This window comes from Leptosomus discolor, chromosome 1 (assembly GCF_034619465.1).
Source record: "Leptosomus discolor isolate bLepDis1 chromosome 1, bLepDis1.hap2, whole genome shotgun sequence".
NCBI lineage: Eukaryota > Metazoa > Chordata > Aves > Leptosomiformes > Leptosomidae > Leptosomus > Leptosomus discolor.
In genome coordinates, this window is record NC_141391.1 from 105,742,831 (window position 1) to 105,760,830 (window position 18,000).

Below are 18,000 nucleotides of genomic sequence, written 5' to 3' on the forward strand. Positions count from 1 at the left end.
TATATAATGTGTATCTCATGCACAAGAACAAGAATTATTAAAAAACATTGCTTGTTGATTTAAAGGAAAAAAAAAATCCTGCAGTGTCGCCTTAGAGCTACTCAGATAGTTACTGTAGGTATCTTGTTTTAAGGGACCAAGTCATGGAAATATAAAACACTGAATGCACATTCCTGTCCCGTTCACAAACAAGAGATGTTACTGATCTGAATGTTTTCTGCAGATGTGCTCTCTATAGCTTCATTCCTCATGTTCAACTTACGATATTTTTTTTTTTAAGGTCAAGTTTTATTTTAGAACATCAGGTAGTCTGTCTGTAATTTGCTGATTTCCCGAACTTTTTCTGTATTCTTTTCACTACAGGACTAAACGTGGTTTTCTTGTGTTCTGGGTGATGGAGTACAACCACTGTTTCAGAATATGACCTTATATTACCACTTCACATTCTAGAGCCTGAAGTTGATTTCATGAAAAGGGAAATCACAGCCGCGTTTGTCTCTCGGGGCATGCATATAACTGAATCTAGGCTCTTAGATTAATAAATTACCCTTTGGCTAGTTCCGCAGTAAACTCAAGAATGCATAAATTAATTAGATTATTAAAATTGAGTTCCCAGGCCTGTTACTTTGTGACAGTTCTTGCATGGCCCTGAGGACAACTTTGACATAAAGTAGGTCATTTCGTAAGCAGTGGAACTTGGAAATAGTTGAATAGAGAGCAATTACATTTTTTTCAAGTATGTTTTCATAGATTTTATGCTACTGCTTAGGTGTGTTCTGTACTGTGATCTACTCAACAAACATAACTGACAACTTATAGTCACATATGTTCCTGTTTGACAGAAAGGTGGGAGGTTTCTTTAGTGAAGCTTGTGAAACTAGTTCAGGTAGGTTAATTTGATGATTTTAAAAGTGTATTGTAGCCCATTTATATTGATGATTTCTTTCAGACCTGGGGAAAAGGAGATTTTAACTTTCCATGTGTAGTGATTTCCACAAAGCTATTAAATGGCTTAATTTCATGCATTCAGAACAGTACCCCATCTTTGGGCAGAAATTGCTGGCACAAGATTTGGTTCTTTCCCTGACGGCCCTGTCTGAAATATATCATGCTTGAGATGAAATGCAGTACTTCATTTTCATCATGATTATACAAAAAGAAAGGTCAGACTTTGTAGTTTGATTGGGCTTTTTGTGGGGTGTTTATTTTTTTTGGTTGGTTGTCGGGTTTTTTTGTTTGTGTGGGTTTTTTTCCTTTAATGTTTGCTTTTTAAAAAGAATAGTCTTACTAAGAACTGCTCCTGAAAAACCATGTCAGGTAACCGAGCGTTTGTTGGGGTCCCTTGGATGGTGGTACTGTAGCCAGTGCCGTTTTGTTTGTATACCCTCCTTGTGCATTAGTTGTCTTACACAAAATGTCAAGTGATCTGTATATTGATGTGATCAATGAGGGAGCTGCTGCCAGGAGAGCACTGTGCCTTGCCTTACCTTCCTCCCACTGATGTGTGCTGTTAGAGGGATGGCAGCCTGCAGGAGAATATGGAAACCCAGACCCAGGCTCTCCAGCTGCTTCCACTGTCCCACCTTCCTTGATATGGTGACACAGTGCTTCAGGCAACCCTTAAGTAGGGAGTGGGGTAGATGAAAGCTTGTATCATGCCTAAAGGAGGAGATTGGTTTGGGTGGGGTTTTTTGGGGGGTTTTTTGTTTGGTTGGTTGGTTTTGTTGGGTTTTTTTTTTTTGAACTACTTCCGGCTGCCTGTTTTCTCCCTCTTTGAGATAAAACTACTGTGTTGACTTGATTAGTTATTATTCCATCTCACTGCTCTGATATTTAACTTTATTCCTGTGGAAATGTAATTAAAAAAAACCCAAACACGCAAACAAAAAAAGCCAAAAAAGACCCAAAACCCAGCCCCCTCCCAAAAACCTCCAAACCCAAAACTGTTAATTGCTTCTAGTGATGCTGTAGACTAACAGGCAGATGTAGTATCATCTCCTGTGTTTGTACTTGATTAGAGTAAAACTGTGAATGCGTTTATGGTGGCATGGCAAAGTGGACTTCGCTCTGTCTCTGTGAATAAAATTTCTGCTTACAGAGAAATACAAGTGCTTGTTGCATTTAAACATGGCAAGTGCTTAAAGTGGACAGGGTAGCAGCTTAGAAGAGACTGTAAGTCCAACCCTATGTACTCTGAGGTTTTACAGAATAAGCAACTGGATATCCTCTGTAATTACCCAAGAATTTGCCTGGCAGGGCTAAGATTTTTGGTTTGGTTTTCTTAAGATATGAAAACATATTTGTATTATAAAATCAGGGACTTGAAAGGCAGTGAGAATGTGCTTGACCATGCAGCCTTATTTCTGCTTTCATAGGCTTCTGCCTTCCCTGTGTGTAGAGGAAACCACTTAGAAAACCAGTGTGGGAGTGTTCAATTAAGTCTGTGTTAATGCACAGAGCCCTGTATGTGAATTAGGGTTGAGCAGGCTACCTCAAGTCTGGCAGTTTTTCTAAATGCTTTAATTACAAGGTAAGTGTCAGTCTTCTGTGAAATTCCAGATAAAAGCACATTAGAGATTTTTAAGAGAAGAGATTGTGTACATATGAAGCTTCATGTGGGCGAACCAACCCAACTGGCTGCTGTACTAAAACCAGCTCATGTTTCTACCACCCAATACCAAAAGCACGTGGGATACTCTACCAGGAGTTTGCATATACCCTGCTCACAGAGAAAAGCAGTGAGTGCCTGTTCTCATGACCAGGAGTGAAACCACAGCGACATCTTGATTGCTTCTCCCTCTCCGCCCCCATCTCCTACCCCTATCTGTGGATAATCTGTAGAAGGTTCATAATCTTCTCACACACCTGCTTTTTTTTATCGTTGCTGCTTTTCTATTGGATATGATCATTAGTGAAGGAAACTAGTTTGAGTGTTGAAATGTATGCTGGCTTTGCATGCTTAGAGGAAAAAGGTTTAGAAGATGCTTAGGAGAAGAGGACAGAGCATTTGCCTCTTAGCATGGGACTTCAGAGTCACAGGGTGGGCAGACAGATTGGAAATGGGAACTAACAGGGTGCCAGGATGTGTGGATTGGAGAGGCAACAGTTGGGGCGAAAGGAGTGGAAATAGCAGGTGAGTTTCAAGGCAGGACACTCTTGAACCGCAGCTCTGTGTGTAATAGTGAAGCAGCTGAGATGTTGGAAAGGAGGAGCATGATTTGTCAGATGGGCCCTAAGAAACAGTTTTAAGAGCAGTATGTGAAACTCCTAGATGAGGCTGAGGGTTGACTGAGCTAGTGAGGCTGCAGCCTTTAAAACTGGAGGATGTTATGGATGGATGCTAGGTGAGGTGGCTGAAGATAAGTAGTACTGTGTCTTTGGAAACTTGTCCCTAGGGCTGAATTAAAAGAAATAATTCTCTGACTAGTTTAGAAGACACTGATCTTGGGATTGTTTATTTACTCCAAGTAATTTGGTGTGGTTTTGCTTTTAAGAATTGATTGCTTCTGTCTTCTTTTAAACTACAGGGTTAAAAGGGTTCTTTCTTCCTAAGTGGCAGCTGGAATTTAGTGCAGATACTTGGGATATTATGCTGGTTAAGTTGCAGCAGCAGACACCTGGGACTTGTGGTACAGGGATAGAGCTGTTCCTTCTTGGTTGCCGTGCTCTTTCTCAGGTTGGCCCGTGACAGTGAATTTGGAAACTGCTCCAGTGCAGCTGGTGCTGGGTTTGACTCTACTTTTGTAATTCTCTTTGAGCAAGTGAAGGACTTGCTTGGGTTAACTGTGTATACACACAAGAGGAAAACTGGACGAGACTAGGATGTGGTGGTTGGGAGACAGCCATTGTGGCAGTATACGGTTCATCTCTTCTGAAACACAGCAGCTGCTGTCTGCAGATTTTGTACCCTCTGGGGCTCTCTGGAGTAGTCAACTTGACCACACATGGCACCGTTTTGTGTTGGTGTGTTAAAATCTTTCTGAAGCTCTCTTGGCTTCTGTTCTCCGCTTCGCTTAGCAATTCAGTACAGAGGTGATGCCCGTGCCTCGAACAGCTCTGTGTCTGTGCAAGAGGACTACAGAGCTGATGTACCAGAGGTTTACTGTGCTTTATGGTTATATTGGGCATTGTTTCACCTGGTCTGCCTGCAGGCCTAATCAAGAGTTAGGGCTAGAGCAGGTGCACAGAAGACAAGAGTTAATAATCATAGCTTGGGCCAGCAGTTGCTGAAGAAACAGGCAAAAAAATAGGATAGCTGGTTGGAGTGAGTGAGAGCATAAAGGTAGTAAGCATTCATAGTTGCATGTGTTAAGTGTGTGCAGTTTAATGTTTGGTTTTTCCTTATTTGTAAATCAGAGAGTTCAAGAGACGGTCTTTCCCCAAGAGTTTGGAGGCTCATGTTCTTTTTTTTTCATGGAGGTTTTTTAGTTTGACATAATTTTATAGCCTTTAAGTTACATGACTTTGCAGCAGAAAGTTAAAAAACAACAAAACAAAACACCGCCTCAAAAAAACTGACAGCCAACCAGACTTTCTAAAAATTCCTGTATCTCAAGTCCCAATTTTGAGTTTAATTCTTTATCAATGGAGATTCAAAATTACCTTCTACCAAGATCTTCTACAGTAATGTAGAAAAGTAGTTTTAAAAATGAGTAATAAACTAGACTATTATAATAACTTGAATCTGTGTATAGCTGTCTATTTTCCAGATACAGACTGCAGGACAGAACAGGGTGTTTCATTCAGGGTTGGCTGTGCTTGTGTCATTGCTGCTCATGTGATGCCACTACTGCTGCAGCTGATCTGGGACATCTGGGGCTCTGCAGTGTTGCTGCTTCTGAAGTCATAGGTTGGAAAGCTTGCTGAGCTTACTGTGCACGGACACACAGAAATAATTACTGTGTACTTCCTCTGCATGGATATGCCGAACACTTGAAAATGAGTGCAGCGTGTCTGCTTGTTACTGCTCTTTGGTAACATATCTGCACAAAATACTAGGAAGCAGCTATCTTTTGTTTCTATGGTTTTAACATGTAGGTTGCTTTCTGTCCTCTGATAGGAAAATCCTCAAAAGGAATTTATTTATTTATTTATTTAAAGATATACTCTGGAAAGGAATAGAAATAGTTTAGATCCAACTGTGCTTTGTTCATCTGGAACTGAGGGGTTTTTTTCATATTTAGAGCGTTGTTTATCTATCCTTCATATATGCTTGCTGTCAAAGGACGTTTTCCACAAGCAATTTTAAGACCACAGTCTTCCTAAACACCGGCCATTAAATATGTGTTTTCTTTTGTGCTTGCAGTAACTGCAGACTACTTAGCTGAAGTGATAACAAAATTTCTTTGTTCATTTAAAGCACAGAGGTAAACAGTTACCTGTGTCACATCTGTGATTTTTGTGTACGATTTTAAAAAGCAAATTGTCTGTTAATTTCTGTGAACGGTTCTCAAGGTAACTCGGATATTGTAAGCATAGAATATTTAAAGTACAAAGTTGTGTGGTCCTGTTGGAAGGAAACTTGTCCACAGAGCAACTTGTTTTGTGGTGGTTTTTTTGGAGGCAGGGGGGAGGTGGAGGAGGAGAGCAGTCAAGGAGAGTCTGGTTGTAATCAAACTGTATCCTAGTTTCCCCTTTAAGTAAATCAAAGCATTCAATGATTCAAGTTGCTAAAACCACCCTAACTTTTGTTCTGGCTATTTTCAGCAGTAATTTCTTTTTCATTTCTTTTATCTCTACGAATATTCCTTTTCAGCATTTCTGTGGTCAGTCTTGCATTTAGTTTTTAGTGTAGATACTGTCACTTACTGCCTGAGACAGATTTCAAGCAGAGTGCCAGCTCACAAATACCTGTTAGATCTGGGGTGCGTTAGCACCAGTTCTTCAGTGGTACATTGCAGAGAGACTGGACAATGTGTTTTCGGAGAGACTGAGCAGCCTTTGCTTCTTGTGGGAGTAAAGAGTTGGGCATTACATTTGAAGTCAAGCTGGCTTCAAAGTCTTGCTGTGACAGGTGCTGAAGCTTAGGGTAAAAGGAAGAGCTAGAAACCAAATGTGTGATCTAATTTAAGCCAAGATATCATGAGGAGGTACAGCGAACAACTGAAGGATTAGGGAAGAAGAATAGAAGGAAATGATAATAAGAAAATGTGTCCACTTCGAACTGATACAGTGTTTGGTGGCAGCTAAACTAATATACATCTTTGATTTGGAATGGTCAGAATTCAAACTGATGGTGGGATGCACTTCAGAGAAAAATACTAAGGTGTTTAAATTAAAAAAAAATGGCAATTGATTACATATTAATTTTGCACCTTAATTTTTAAACAATTTTTTTTGCCTTTTGCCCAGGTTCTCTGTCATTCCAAGTTGTTGGTGAAGTTGGACACCAATTCCTGATTATCTTAGACTAAAGAATGTAAAGCATACTGTTTCTTTTTTCTTTTTTTTTTTTTTTTTTTAAATTCATGTTAAAGTGTAACTTCACCCTGTATGTTACAAGGGGGTGCATTTACAAATGGGTATGTGAAAGTGTGTGCATATGTGTGTTCCATTTAACCGTTTCCATGGATGGAACATACTCCTATTAGTAACTCAGACCATTTGTTACTCGAACTGAATCTTTTTCTCTTCCCTATGATGATTCTGCTTTTGGAATATACAGGAAAAGATCCTTAAGCTCAAGCACAAGTAAGAATAAATCTCTACCACTAATTCCAATTGTATACATGATGATAGTACCTCAAGATTTATATATACTTATTTCTATTGTTATTTTAATTGTGTAATAAAAAATGCAGAAGTAAACTGAAATAGCTCCACTAACCTCCTAATTGTCAGCTAACCTTGTAGACCTTTCAAAAATGTATTTGAAAATATGATGAAGGCACCAATATTCTGAATGGTCAGACTTACTCTAGAAGATGAGGGGCGTAATGAATAATACAGAGAGGTGAAACACTATGGGTTTTGAATCTAAATGCCCTGTAGAATCAGAGATGAGTGTCTCATGATTATGCTGAAGTACTACAAGATTGCATAAAGATGTACAGAATTCGTTTGCTTCTGTTGAGCATGTAGAACTGGGTGGAGAAACCTGTCTATATAATGAAGTATCAGGGATTGATTTAAAAAAAAAAAAAAAATTTCAGTTGCTGGTATTTGAGCATTGGCAGAGGTTACCCAGAGAGGCTGTAGAGTCTCCATCCTTGAGATATTCAAAAGCTGTCTGGACACAGTCCTGGGCAGACAGCTCCGAGTGGTCCTGCTTCAGCAGAGAAGTGGGGCTAGACGACCTTCAGAGGTCCCTTCCAACCTCAGCCAGTCTGTGATTCTGTACGGATCAGGGTAGCCATCAAAGATGGCTACCGTCATTCACAGGACACGTTTCCAAGTATCGAGTATCATTGTGGTGGCTGAGTAGAAGTACCCTTGTTAGGTAGGCATTTCCCGTTTTAACAGAGATACCTCTAGCAGTGGGTAGGCTACTTAGAGAATCACCCTCGGGGTCACTGTTGTTTGTTCTCAATGCTCAGCAACTCTTGTTACCTGTTCGTGTGATAAACTAAGACGTTCGCAGACCCTGAACTTCTGGAGGTGGCTGTAAACTGCAGCCAGGCTTGGCTGTACCAAACGGACTGTTCCTGCGGTTGAGCCCTTCCTCTGCACAGGATACGTGATCTCATCATTGTCCTTTGACCCCTTTTTGAGTTCCTTCCAATTTATCCAAGACCTCCTGAACCCTGAACCTGGCGTTCCAGGAAGGGCCTTGCCTCGCCTTTCCTCCCCGCACGCCCGGGAGCTGTGCCTCCCTCTTGCCCGCAGCGCACCGCGGGGAGCTGCCGTTGGCCAGCGGCTGTCATCCACTGCCCCAGCCGGCCCTTCCCAAACTGGTTTCCCCGTCCCATCGGCGCTCCCTGTGCGCGAGAGGCCTGGGGACGCGCTTGCCCGCGCCAGCCGTGCTGAGAGAGGCCTCTTGGCTGGTCTTCCTTCTGTAGGCGGGAGGGGAGGCCGTGGTCCTGGTGACCCTTCTGCTTCTGTGCTCTAATGTTTTCCTCTGCTGTGGCTTCTTGTTTTTCCCAGATTTGTTTCAAAATAATCCCTAATCTCCTGTTAGGTAACATGTATTCAGCTAGTTTGTTGTAACACTGTCACCATTGTACCATCAACACCCTTATATGTAGACAGATCTAAATGCCCTTTTATTGGGCACGTCTACATTTTAGTCCTAAATCTATGTGTCATCAGATTTGATAGTGGTAAGCATGAATGTAAACAAGTTTACATTAAATTCTGAGTGGCTTGGGTGCAGAGGCTTTTTAGATTTTTGTTTCTGAAGTAGATATATAAGGAAACTTAGTAAGGAAAACGTAAGTAAATGAAGATCTAGCTGTAACTTATGATTGCCAGTTAAAATTTTTAGAGTACGTTGACCTCTGTTTCTTCCACTGCTTCTTTTAAAATTTATTAAAGGAATTACTCTGCAGCAAGTTCTGATAATGTTGAAAGTTTCACTCTCCAACTTCGTAGACCTGCTTGCTCTGACTCCCTAGGAGCAGTGGCTCATTAGGGACACTATAAATAAATACGAGGCTCGTTTTTCTGCACCACTAAGTAGGTCCCACTTCAATTCAGAGAAAATACCTTATGTAAGTCTAGTGAGGGAAACTTGCCTTAGCGCATACACATTGCTGGCACTAACCTATTGATAATGAAATTCAAAGCCTGTTTCTCTTGTGAAGGGTGGATGGGGCTTTGTGTGAGCTGTCAAAGGAAATTAGGAGTTAAGTAAGTGATGTAGAAACAGAAGAGGAGGCTTTGTATTTCTTCGGCCTTGTGTGCTTTTGACAAATACTGTTAACTGCTTAGAATTTGGTCCGCTATACTAACCAGAAGTTAAAATGGTGGTTTTGGGAAATAGTAAAAATTAAAATAATATCTTATTTTTTTTCTCCTCTGATGTTATTGTTTTAATAAGGCTCTATAGCAATAGTTTACTCTCACTCATTAGAAATTCACCTCAGGAAAGCAGCTAAGTGTGTCTTTGTTCTCACGGGTCAGAATCTTGTTTTCTATTGTTTCTGTCATTTTAAAGCTATGTACGTGCTCCTGTGAATGCATAAATTGCTTTTACGTTTTTTTTCTTAGTTTCCTTTTTTAACATTCCAGTTCAAGTATTGTGAAACTTTTTTTTTGTTATCTTCATTTAAGGCGTTTACTTCCTCTGTACATGACAAGTGACACTTAACCTTGAGGAATGTTAAAATGTCCCTGATGAGAATGTGTTGGTGACACTGTGATATATGAAGCACATGGTTTGTGACAGCATCCAGTATTATGTAACCATGGGCTGTACTCCTTCAGATGTGATGTCTGTGGACGTATGAACAGAGAAGAGTGCAGCATGTAAAGGCAGTGTGCAAAGACAATCAGATCTTTCTCTTGCATCTTGCTTGTTAGCTCTTGAGGCAGCTGTGGTGGTGCCTTGCAGTGTAATATTTACACAGCAGTTGAGGTGTGAAATTTTGCACCACAGTGACATCCTAATCCATTTTGGCAGTGCTGTGACAAGAGTCAAGAGCACGAGCACGTGCAGACCTGTTTGGTGGAACTGAGGGGACCCAAGGGAAAAGAGAAAGAGATTGAAGAAGAAAGCGGAGCTTTGAATTTGCAACCTTGCTGTTTCAGTTCAGAGTTCAGTATTTGAAGCGCTGATGGAGCAGGGGGAGCAGCAAGTTCCTCTGGAGCCATTTTCTGCCAGTAGTATAAAAATGGTGGTATTTTTGTAATGTGGACGATGACCATCAGCCCAGGTCACCTGCTGACAAAAAGAAGAAGCAAAGCTACAATCTTCTCAGTGCAGGAAACTTTCACTCTTAAATTTTCAGGTCTACTCTGTGGGCATTCTTGAAGGGAACTTTATCTCCTGTGCTGGGTTAAGATAGAAGGTTGCATGCTTTAACCATGTGGTGAGCTGAGGATGCTATTGAAGCTGGCAAAAACATATCAGATGGCTTCTGTGAAGTGCTTATGCAAAGCAAGAGGTATCTGATTAAAAAAAAAATGCTGTTTTGTAATAGAAGGCAAGGTTGATGTTCAGCCACTTTAGTTTAAAGTGCATTGTAGTCATTTCCTTGGCATTGTTATTGTACCTGGCCTTGTTCTGTGCATTAAGCTGTTAATACAGTTCAATTTTACAATTATACTAGCCCCTTCCTGCCTCTTAATGAAAGAAAGTGGTTCTTTCCAAGTATTTCCAATCATGCTTTGATTACTTTCTGTTGTAACCATGCCTGTGGACCAGGCCGCATTCATTCAAAGATTGCTGATCTCACATCTGAAAAGTCTGTATTGTTATTTATTAGCGTCTCTTAAAGCTTGAAACTTTTACTCAAGCTGCAGTTAAATAGCCTGGTTGCTTAATTTTTGCCAGAGTTACATTTTAAACCTTCAGTCAAGGGAGTGCCAGGAGGCACTGACCTACTGGGAAGCTGTGAGCTTGGGGGAGACAGGCGATTGAGACGGATCCTTTTCGGGCAGGCTGAGGTTCTTACGATGGTTTTCAAAGCATAGGTTTTGGACTCCCAGAATTCACCCAGTCTTGACCCAGCTCACTTTAGTTGGGATTATGTTCCTTTTCTGCAAGGTATTTTTGAGCCATCTCCAATTACTTATTTTTCCTCAGGCTTCTTCCTATTTCAGTTTTTCTTTTCTACTGGTAGGTATGAGTAGACTGGAGTTCTTAGTCCACCTGAATCCTCAGATCTGACATACTCGGAAATTGGTAAGGATTGCTTGAGGAAAGGCAAAGGAAAACTAGTACCTTCTGAGTTTTTATGTTAGGGCTGATAGATTGCCCTTTCAGCCCTAAAAAAATCAAAAGTGACAGCCACAGGCTGTGTTAGCAACTACTGTGATGCAATGAGAGTTGGGAGTCTGGAGTGAAGCAGCAGGGGCTGAGCATCCAGGCTGGGTGTGCTTTTCAGACTTTGCTTTGGTTAGCTCTAGCCTGGTGGCATCGACTAACCACCTGTTAGGTGTGCTCCAGGAGCACATGCTCCTGTTAAGCTTTATCCATAAGGAACGTGGTTTGCAGGCTCTGAAATCCTTTCACAGTGTGAACTGCAGCGTAGTGCAAGGCAACGTGCTCCCAATGAACCGAAATGTGCATGTAGAAGCTGACTGGGAGGTGGGTCTGCACAAAAGGTCAGTGGCTAAGACCCATCCTTGGTGAAAGAGGCCAGATAAGGCATTGCTGATAGTAAAGTTAAAGGGGAGTGGGATAAAGGGACTAAGGGATATTAAAAGCCAGATGAGTGGCTTGATCGAAGTTGTGGCTTGCCAATAAGATTGCTAGTGGCATGGTTGTGGGTGTAGAAGCATATTACACTATTAAGAGCAGATAAGGTTTTGATCTTAGCAATTTAGGAAAGTTTGAAGTAGGTTTATATTGGTGATGTAAACCTAAATATGAATAACTGATTCAACAGACTGTTAATACTATGCAGACTGCAGTGGGAAAGAATTATAATGTTTGTTAAAATGATTGAGATAACCATAAAGGCATGCTATTAATTTTAGGTATATGGAGATTAGGCCCAGTATATGGAGTTTTGCAAGGACAGCAATACCCTACACATAGAGGAGGGTATTTTAGTCAGCCATGAAACACCTGTTTAGCTGATCTTTAGCTAAGTAAGTATAACTGACCAAGTTGAATTTTGAGAGCCAGCTGTTACCACCATGGTGTTCTGAGCTGATAGCCACGTTTTCACTGATGAGCAAACACACCAGCTTTCCAGGTAAGTGCACATACTCATACCATGAAGTAAATATATTACACAGCAGAAGAGGGAGAAGACAGGAAAATGAGTATTGTGTTGTGATATCCATGTTACAAACACCTGTAACAGTATTGCATGACCCAGAGTGCATACTTGTGATAACATTGATCTTTTTCATACTTTCAACGCTAGGTCTACCCCGAATTACAAATCACCAATGTGGTCGAAGCCAACCAGCCAGTTACGATCCAGAACTGGTGCAAGAGGGGTTGGAAGCAGTGCAACGGTCACCCGCATATTGTGGTTCCCTACAGGTGTTTGGGTGAGTGACTGAGTTTCAGTCTGTTTTTTCCTGCTCTTTGGTTTTTCAGTGTCTTAATGAAAAAGATAGAGAATCTACATAAATATCTTTTACATCTCTGTATTATCATCTTCTCTGTGGTGAGTTGTGTCAAAATGTTCAGTCCTTTGGAACTGCATTAACTAGAGAAAAATATTTATCGGCTCTTCCTGATAGTATTTTCATGAGTGACTGCAAACCAGGCTCTGATTTTGTCATTATCTGTCCTCTTCTCTCTTCCTCCCATATAGACATGCATGTGTGCACTGCAGTTTACAGTTTTATTGCTTATGCCTATCTTTTCCGTAAATAAATGCTTCTTTTTTTCCCCCCATTATTTTTTGAATATCTAGTACTTGGTCTCTTACTGTGAATGGGAATCTGTTTGGGTTTTTTTTTGAAAGCAAGCAAAAGCTAGGTTATAAACTTCCCTGTTTGTTTCTTCACCTTTATTTTTTGCAGCAGTTGCTTGCTATTCTCTCCTGTGTCCTTGGTGCTTTGAATGGATTCACCAATTTAAAAGGGAGGGTCAGTCCTTCATTTTCACGTTAACCTTTTCTTCTGTTAGCATTCAGAAAAGAGAATTGTATTGATTTGTTTTTTTCATTAACACTCTAGGCACAACATTTTCTTGAGATTATTCCATGAGCTATTTAAATATGTTGCTTTACCACTGCCATTTGAATTGTGATAAACTGGCTGCTTGGTTTCATATTTAAATGCTGGAGTTCAGAGTTGGAACTTGCTTTTCTACCAAGCTAGGGCAGCTAAAATGCGTGGAAAGCACCTCAGGCCAGGTATTCTGTGAAATAAATAATGAAAGAAATCCAGAAAATACACAATCTTTCTAGAATTTTTGTCCGTTTTTGTAGAATAGTTAAAACACATGGCACGCTCTGCCTGATGCCTAGGCAGTGAGTGTGCCAACTTAACGAAGATAGGACTGCAGAGTAACTAACAAGCTACCGCTATGGTCAAAGATGCCAAAACAGCAGATGTGCAAAAACTGTACTAAGAAGTATCAGGGAAATTTTGTTGTTCAGTACAGTTTCTAGATCTGGTGTTTGTATGGATAAGAGAGAGGTGTTTTTAGACCCTGGCAGATTGTTGTTGATGCTACTGTAGGTAAGGCTTATTCTGAGCAAAATTGTTCAAGAACACATATTCAAGACTTTGGGGGGGGGAGGGACCTGCTTCTAGTAACATGAACCCTGACTCTGGGAAGGAACCTTCTGCTTTTTGTCGGTTTTCCAGACTTCTGCATGAGTTGGTCACTTCCACCAAAAGTTTTAGTGCTAAAAGGGACATGCTCTTCTAGCCATTTGCTGCTGTGTTTACTTTAGTTTTCTATAGTCAAGACAAAAACATCAGCTTGTAGTGTTGATATGCTTGTAGAGCCAGATAAACAACTTTAGAGATGGGGCAGAGCTGCAGTCTCACCTAGCTTCATTGTGATATGTTTGGTCAGACTCCATGCAAGTGTACTTGCACTAATTAGAGATGTGGTGGAAGAGGATCAGACTAGTGAAACTATAAAAAACTAATTTTTGTTGTTTATTGTATTGTCATCCTAAGCAAAGCTCTGAATTACGATCAAGGACCTATTATGCTCGAGACTCTCTATCCTTCTGTAGATTTGGTCAGTGCCCTGGAGAACTTACATCCTAATTTAAGATAAAAGGCAGTGTCGTCGTAAGAGCAAATGAATATAGATTGGCCATGAATAAATTTAATCTGGAAATTATAAGGAAGTTTCTGCAAGAGTAAGGAGCTCCATCAGTCTTCTGGTAAAAGGAATAAGTCGTCTCATAATTTAGAAGGACGTTAATAAATTTATGAACAGGACTATATGCAGTTCCCTGCAGGAGTGGGGAACTGGGCTTGGACTTCTATGGTGTCTTTCCTGAGTTGCATTTTTGAATGAAAAATTATCGGGAGTTCAGTGTCTGCTATCTTAGATAGCAAGGTAGGCTTTGCTTGCTGGAGGCAAAAATTTTAAAGACATTTAAGCACCCCATGCCCATTAATGTTTTGCCTTTAGCTCTTATTTTCTGTTTTAAAATGCACCTGTATGCTACTTGTTGTCTGATTTCCTTGCAGTTGAAGCTTATGCAGTTGTGTCTGCCTGTGTTTGTGTTTGTCATCCTTCTCCTGTGCTGCCATTCATCTTTTGACCCTGACTAGAATAAAACTAATAGAAACAAAAGCCATTGATGTTCCCAAGAGTTTACTGGGGGAAGAGCAGCCACGTAGTTACTTCCACTGGAGGAAAGATGGTGAACATGGCCGTTACCTGTCATTTCTCCATCAACCAGCCCTCTGCTTGTTGTGTATGGTTAAAGTTGGACTTCATTGCATGCATGGAAGTGCATTAGAGGAGACAGCTGAAGGAATGTATTATTTTCCCACATGTGAAGCTGGGAGTACAGCCCATCATGGGAAGCCGGGCTTACTTAGCAGCAGCGGGTGTTCATCTGTTGCTAGCAGCCTACGTTGTCCTCTCCTGTTGGCTCATTACCTTCATAGGGGTGAAGCTGGTCATGACATGAACAGAAAAGAGCAGAAGTCTTGAAGCGAAAAAAAGTGGGTTTTGGGTTTTCAACAAAGACGTATCTAAAAGTTCTGGTCAAATAACTTGAATACTGTTGCTGTCTTGTACATTGAGGGGATAGACTGGAGGCAGGGAGTTGATCGAATTCAGTCTGTCAGTGTTTCATGCCTTCGACAGATTATAATTTTCAGTAGTTTTCTGCAAGATCATGGTGTTGTTTTTTTGTTTTGGTAACTAATCTTGTAGCCTGCAAAAACAGCTCAGTATGAGGATACTGATCTGATAATTATCACCATAAGCAGTACTGTGTCTGTCTTGGAATATTTTTTCCTAAATCTTACTTGTTACAGGGTTAAGGCGTCTTCAGAGCTTTAGAGCTTTTTTTTGCTACCTTTCTCTCCTGCTAATACTCCTTCAATATTAAAAGATAATTTATTTTTTTTAAAAGTTGGATCTTGCCTGTCAGCTCTGCATGTGCCTCAACTATCCTTGGTGTGTTGTAGTAGCTGCTAGTGGGCAATTTCAGAAGTCAAGCACTGGCAGTGCACGTTCCTCAGTAATTTTAGTGCAAGTAAACCCTTGATATGGACTGCTGTTAGATGCTTTGACTGGTAAGAATTAAGATGCCGAAAGAAAGTTTGGCAGTTGGGGGTGAGTCTTAGAAATTTTACTTTGCTGTGAGAATCACTTTCAGTATCTTGAGTCAGCTTATAGCTTCTTCCATCTTGACATTTGTGTTTCACAGAGGTGAGAAACAGTGAGTGACAGAAATGTGTTTGCTTTCAGGCCAGAGCATCTTCATGGTCCCTTTGTGTCCCAGGCTTCAGCTGAGGCTTTCTGAGATGTAGAGAGAGCATATCACTACAGCATTTGGCTGGTCCATGAGTTTTTTCTCTGAGACTCATGCATGATGGTAGTTACTGCGGCTATTTACTTTGTAATGTTGATCAGATTTATGAAATTACACAGCTTCATCTTTTCTTAAGTGGATGCAGCTAAAGCATAAAAGCAATAATTTAAATAAGGCAAAATGAAAGCCCCTTATTTGAGTCAGCTGCAGTGACCACATGAATATGCCCGCTGAAAATGTTCTAACTGAACCCAAAGAAGAAAAGCATTACTGGTTTAATTTAATTTTAAGATGTTACGCCTCTGTATAGGGCTTTGCAATGTTCTTAAAACTGCAAGCTTTGAGAAAATGTCCTCATGCAATAAATGTGATTTACCAATGTATTCATTGCATGCTTCCAGGGCCACGGGATTACTGTAGCTCCTTGAAGAGGGGAAACTTCTTGTGAAAAGAAAATTGTTGAGTAAATTTTACTTACCTTTCTGAACACATTGAAGGTATTTGCCTTAAAACTGTCTTTATTTTTATCTTCCTGCTTTTAGAAAATGACATCTTCTAGTGTGTGCTTATTATGGCTTGAAGCTCTGTTAGCCACCTTATGACAGAAATAGGAATAAAGGTGGCTATTTAGGTCTTTTGAATGATGGTGTCAGACTGCTGTCTTCAAGGGAAGAAAAAACCTGGGATTTGAGGGGGTTTTCTTAGTATTACAAAGACTAAAGGGTTGCATTATGATATTTGAGTGAGGAGTATGCTGCTTGACATAGAGCCGCGAATATGTTTTGGTGCTCAGGCAAAGATGATGGGCCGTGAGATGTGCTGGTGGAAGATGATCTGCAGCACTTCTTTGGACAGTGTCAGCTGTGCGTGCTGGCATCCTCACACCTGCAGCGTGCAAAAAGCAGTTGCTCTTAAGACCGAGCCCTCCAAAGTGGCAACAGTAAGCTTGCTGTGGAGCATGGCTTTGGGCATCAGGCAATGCTAAGAAGCCCACGATTTCCACTTCGTTTTACGGAAACTGTTCTTGAAAAATACCCTGGCAGCAAACCTGGCCTTGTTAATGTTGGAGGGAGGTCTGTTGCCGCCTGCATCAGGAGGGCAGAATTTTTGCCTGTGTTGGGGCAGTGTGGGCAATAAAGCAGTTCTGGTTTGCTCTCTCCTCTCTTCACTTCTTGCTTGAGGAAGAGCAGCTGGCGAATTTGCGTGGTTTGGGCTGTGAAATAAGGTAATTCACCCTGTGTTCCTGGCTGGCAGCAGGAGAAGACATCCTTATCCCAGCGCCATGATTCTTTGAATACCTTGGATAAACGTATGTCTATACTTTTCTGAATAGATGACATTTCATTTACTGTTGGTGAAATACACATCAGCCTAGTTGCTTATTGTGCACCGTAGCCCTGGAGAGAGAGAGAAGCTGAATTATGCAGATGTTCATGGATCAATATGTGGGCATGGCAGACAAACAACTGCAAACTGGCATAAGAGGAATTACCAGGGCATTGATTAACTGCGCTATGTAAAGGGCTTGCTTGCATACTCACATGTGACTCCCTTTTGTTATCCTGTTAATGTATGCTGCTAAGCACTGTTTTCAGACAGTGTTTTAAGGATCTAGATGTATTGGAATATCATTATGTATGTAGCCTTTGTCAATCAAATTGTGATTACTTGCAATTGTTTGTTCATGAACAAGTGGATTAGGTTATATGACAAGTATATTTTGCTGTTCGGTTACGTAGTGAAAAGCTGGCTTCTGTTTCTGGTTTTAACAAAAACATCTTTGAAAATATTTATTAACTTGTCATGCTTTATTACTCTAACAGCTTGTGAAGTTAACCACTTGCTGATGTCAGAAGAAAAAGGCATACTTGAGTTTTGATATGCGGGCCTAGCCAATTATACCAAAGAAAACACCAGGGTTATGCCTGGAATGAATCATTTAAATAGAGGTATATGTAATTGACAGCTCTTCTGGTTCATCTGGTAGTTTACTTGCAATTTTAACTGTGGGATTTTTTCGCACAAGCATGTGAAATGCCTATTTACTTCTGCTACATGGCAGTGCTTGCTATTTTTTTTTTTCCTCTCAGCTCACTGTCTAGTGCACCTATTTCTGATTGCGATGGCACAGCTTCTCTTCCAGATACTTTGGGAGCACTTGCCACTGGCTTTTCTACGCAGTGCCTAATCAACAGAATGACATGAAATAATTATCTCTTGAGTTTTCCTGTCCTTGCTAGTTTACTTATCCTCCTCCAGCTTGCCTCAGTCTGTGCTCAGCCGTGTGAGTGATGCGGCCAAACCTCACACAACACTCTTTTCCTAAAATATAAAAAGTGCACTTAGTTTCACCTACACAACTACATCAGGTCTAGTTTTTCTGACAGCGCTAGCTGACAGGAAGGAGAGGAACTCCAAAAATACTGACAATCTGAATTGCTTAGTGGGGAGACCAGGGGCAGAGAAATCCTAGGTG

The 18,000-nt window shown here is 40.8% G+C and overlaps 1 protein-coding gene across 1 annotated transcript in view; it reads left to right on the top strand.

The window, feature by feature from the left end:
• The window catches only part of APP (amyloid beta precursor protein), a 226,775-nt gene that overhangs the window by 60,446 nt on the left and 148,329 nt on the right, over nucleotides 1-18,000 (top strand). The window contains exon 3 of the mRNA XM_086462757.1: nucleotides 11,976-12,105. Within this exon, the coding sequence (XP_086318883.1) occupies nucleotides 11,976-12,105 (130 nt within the window). The remainder of the gene's footprint in view (nucleotides 1-11,975; nucleotides 12,106-18,000) is intronic.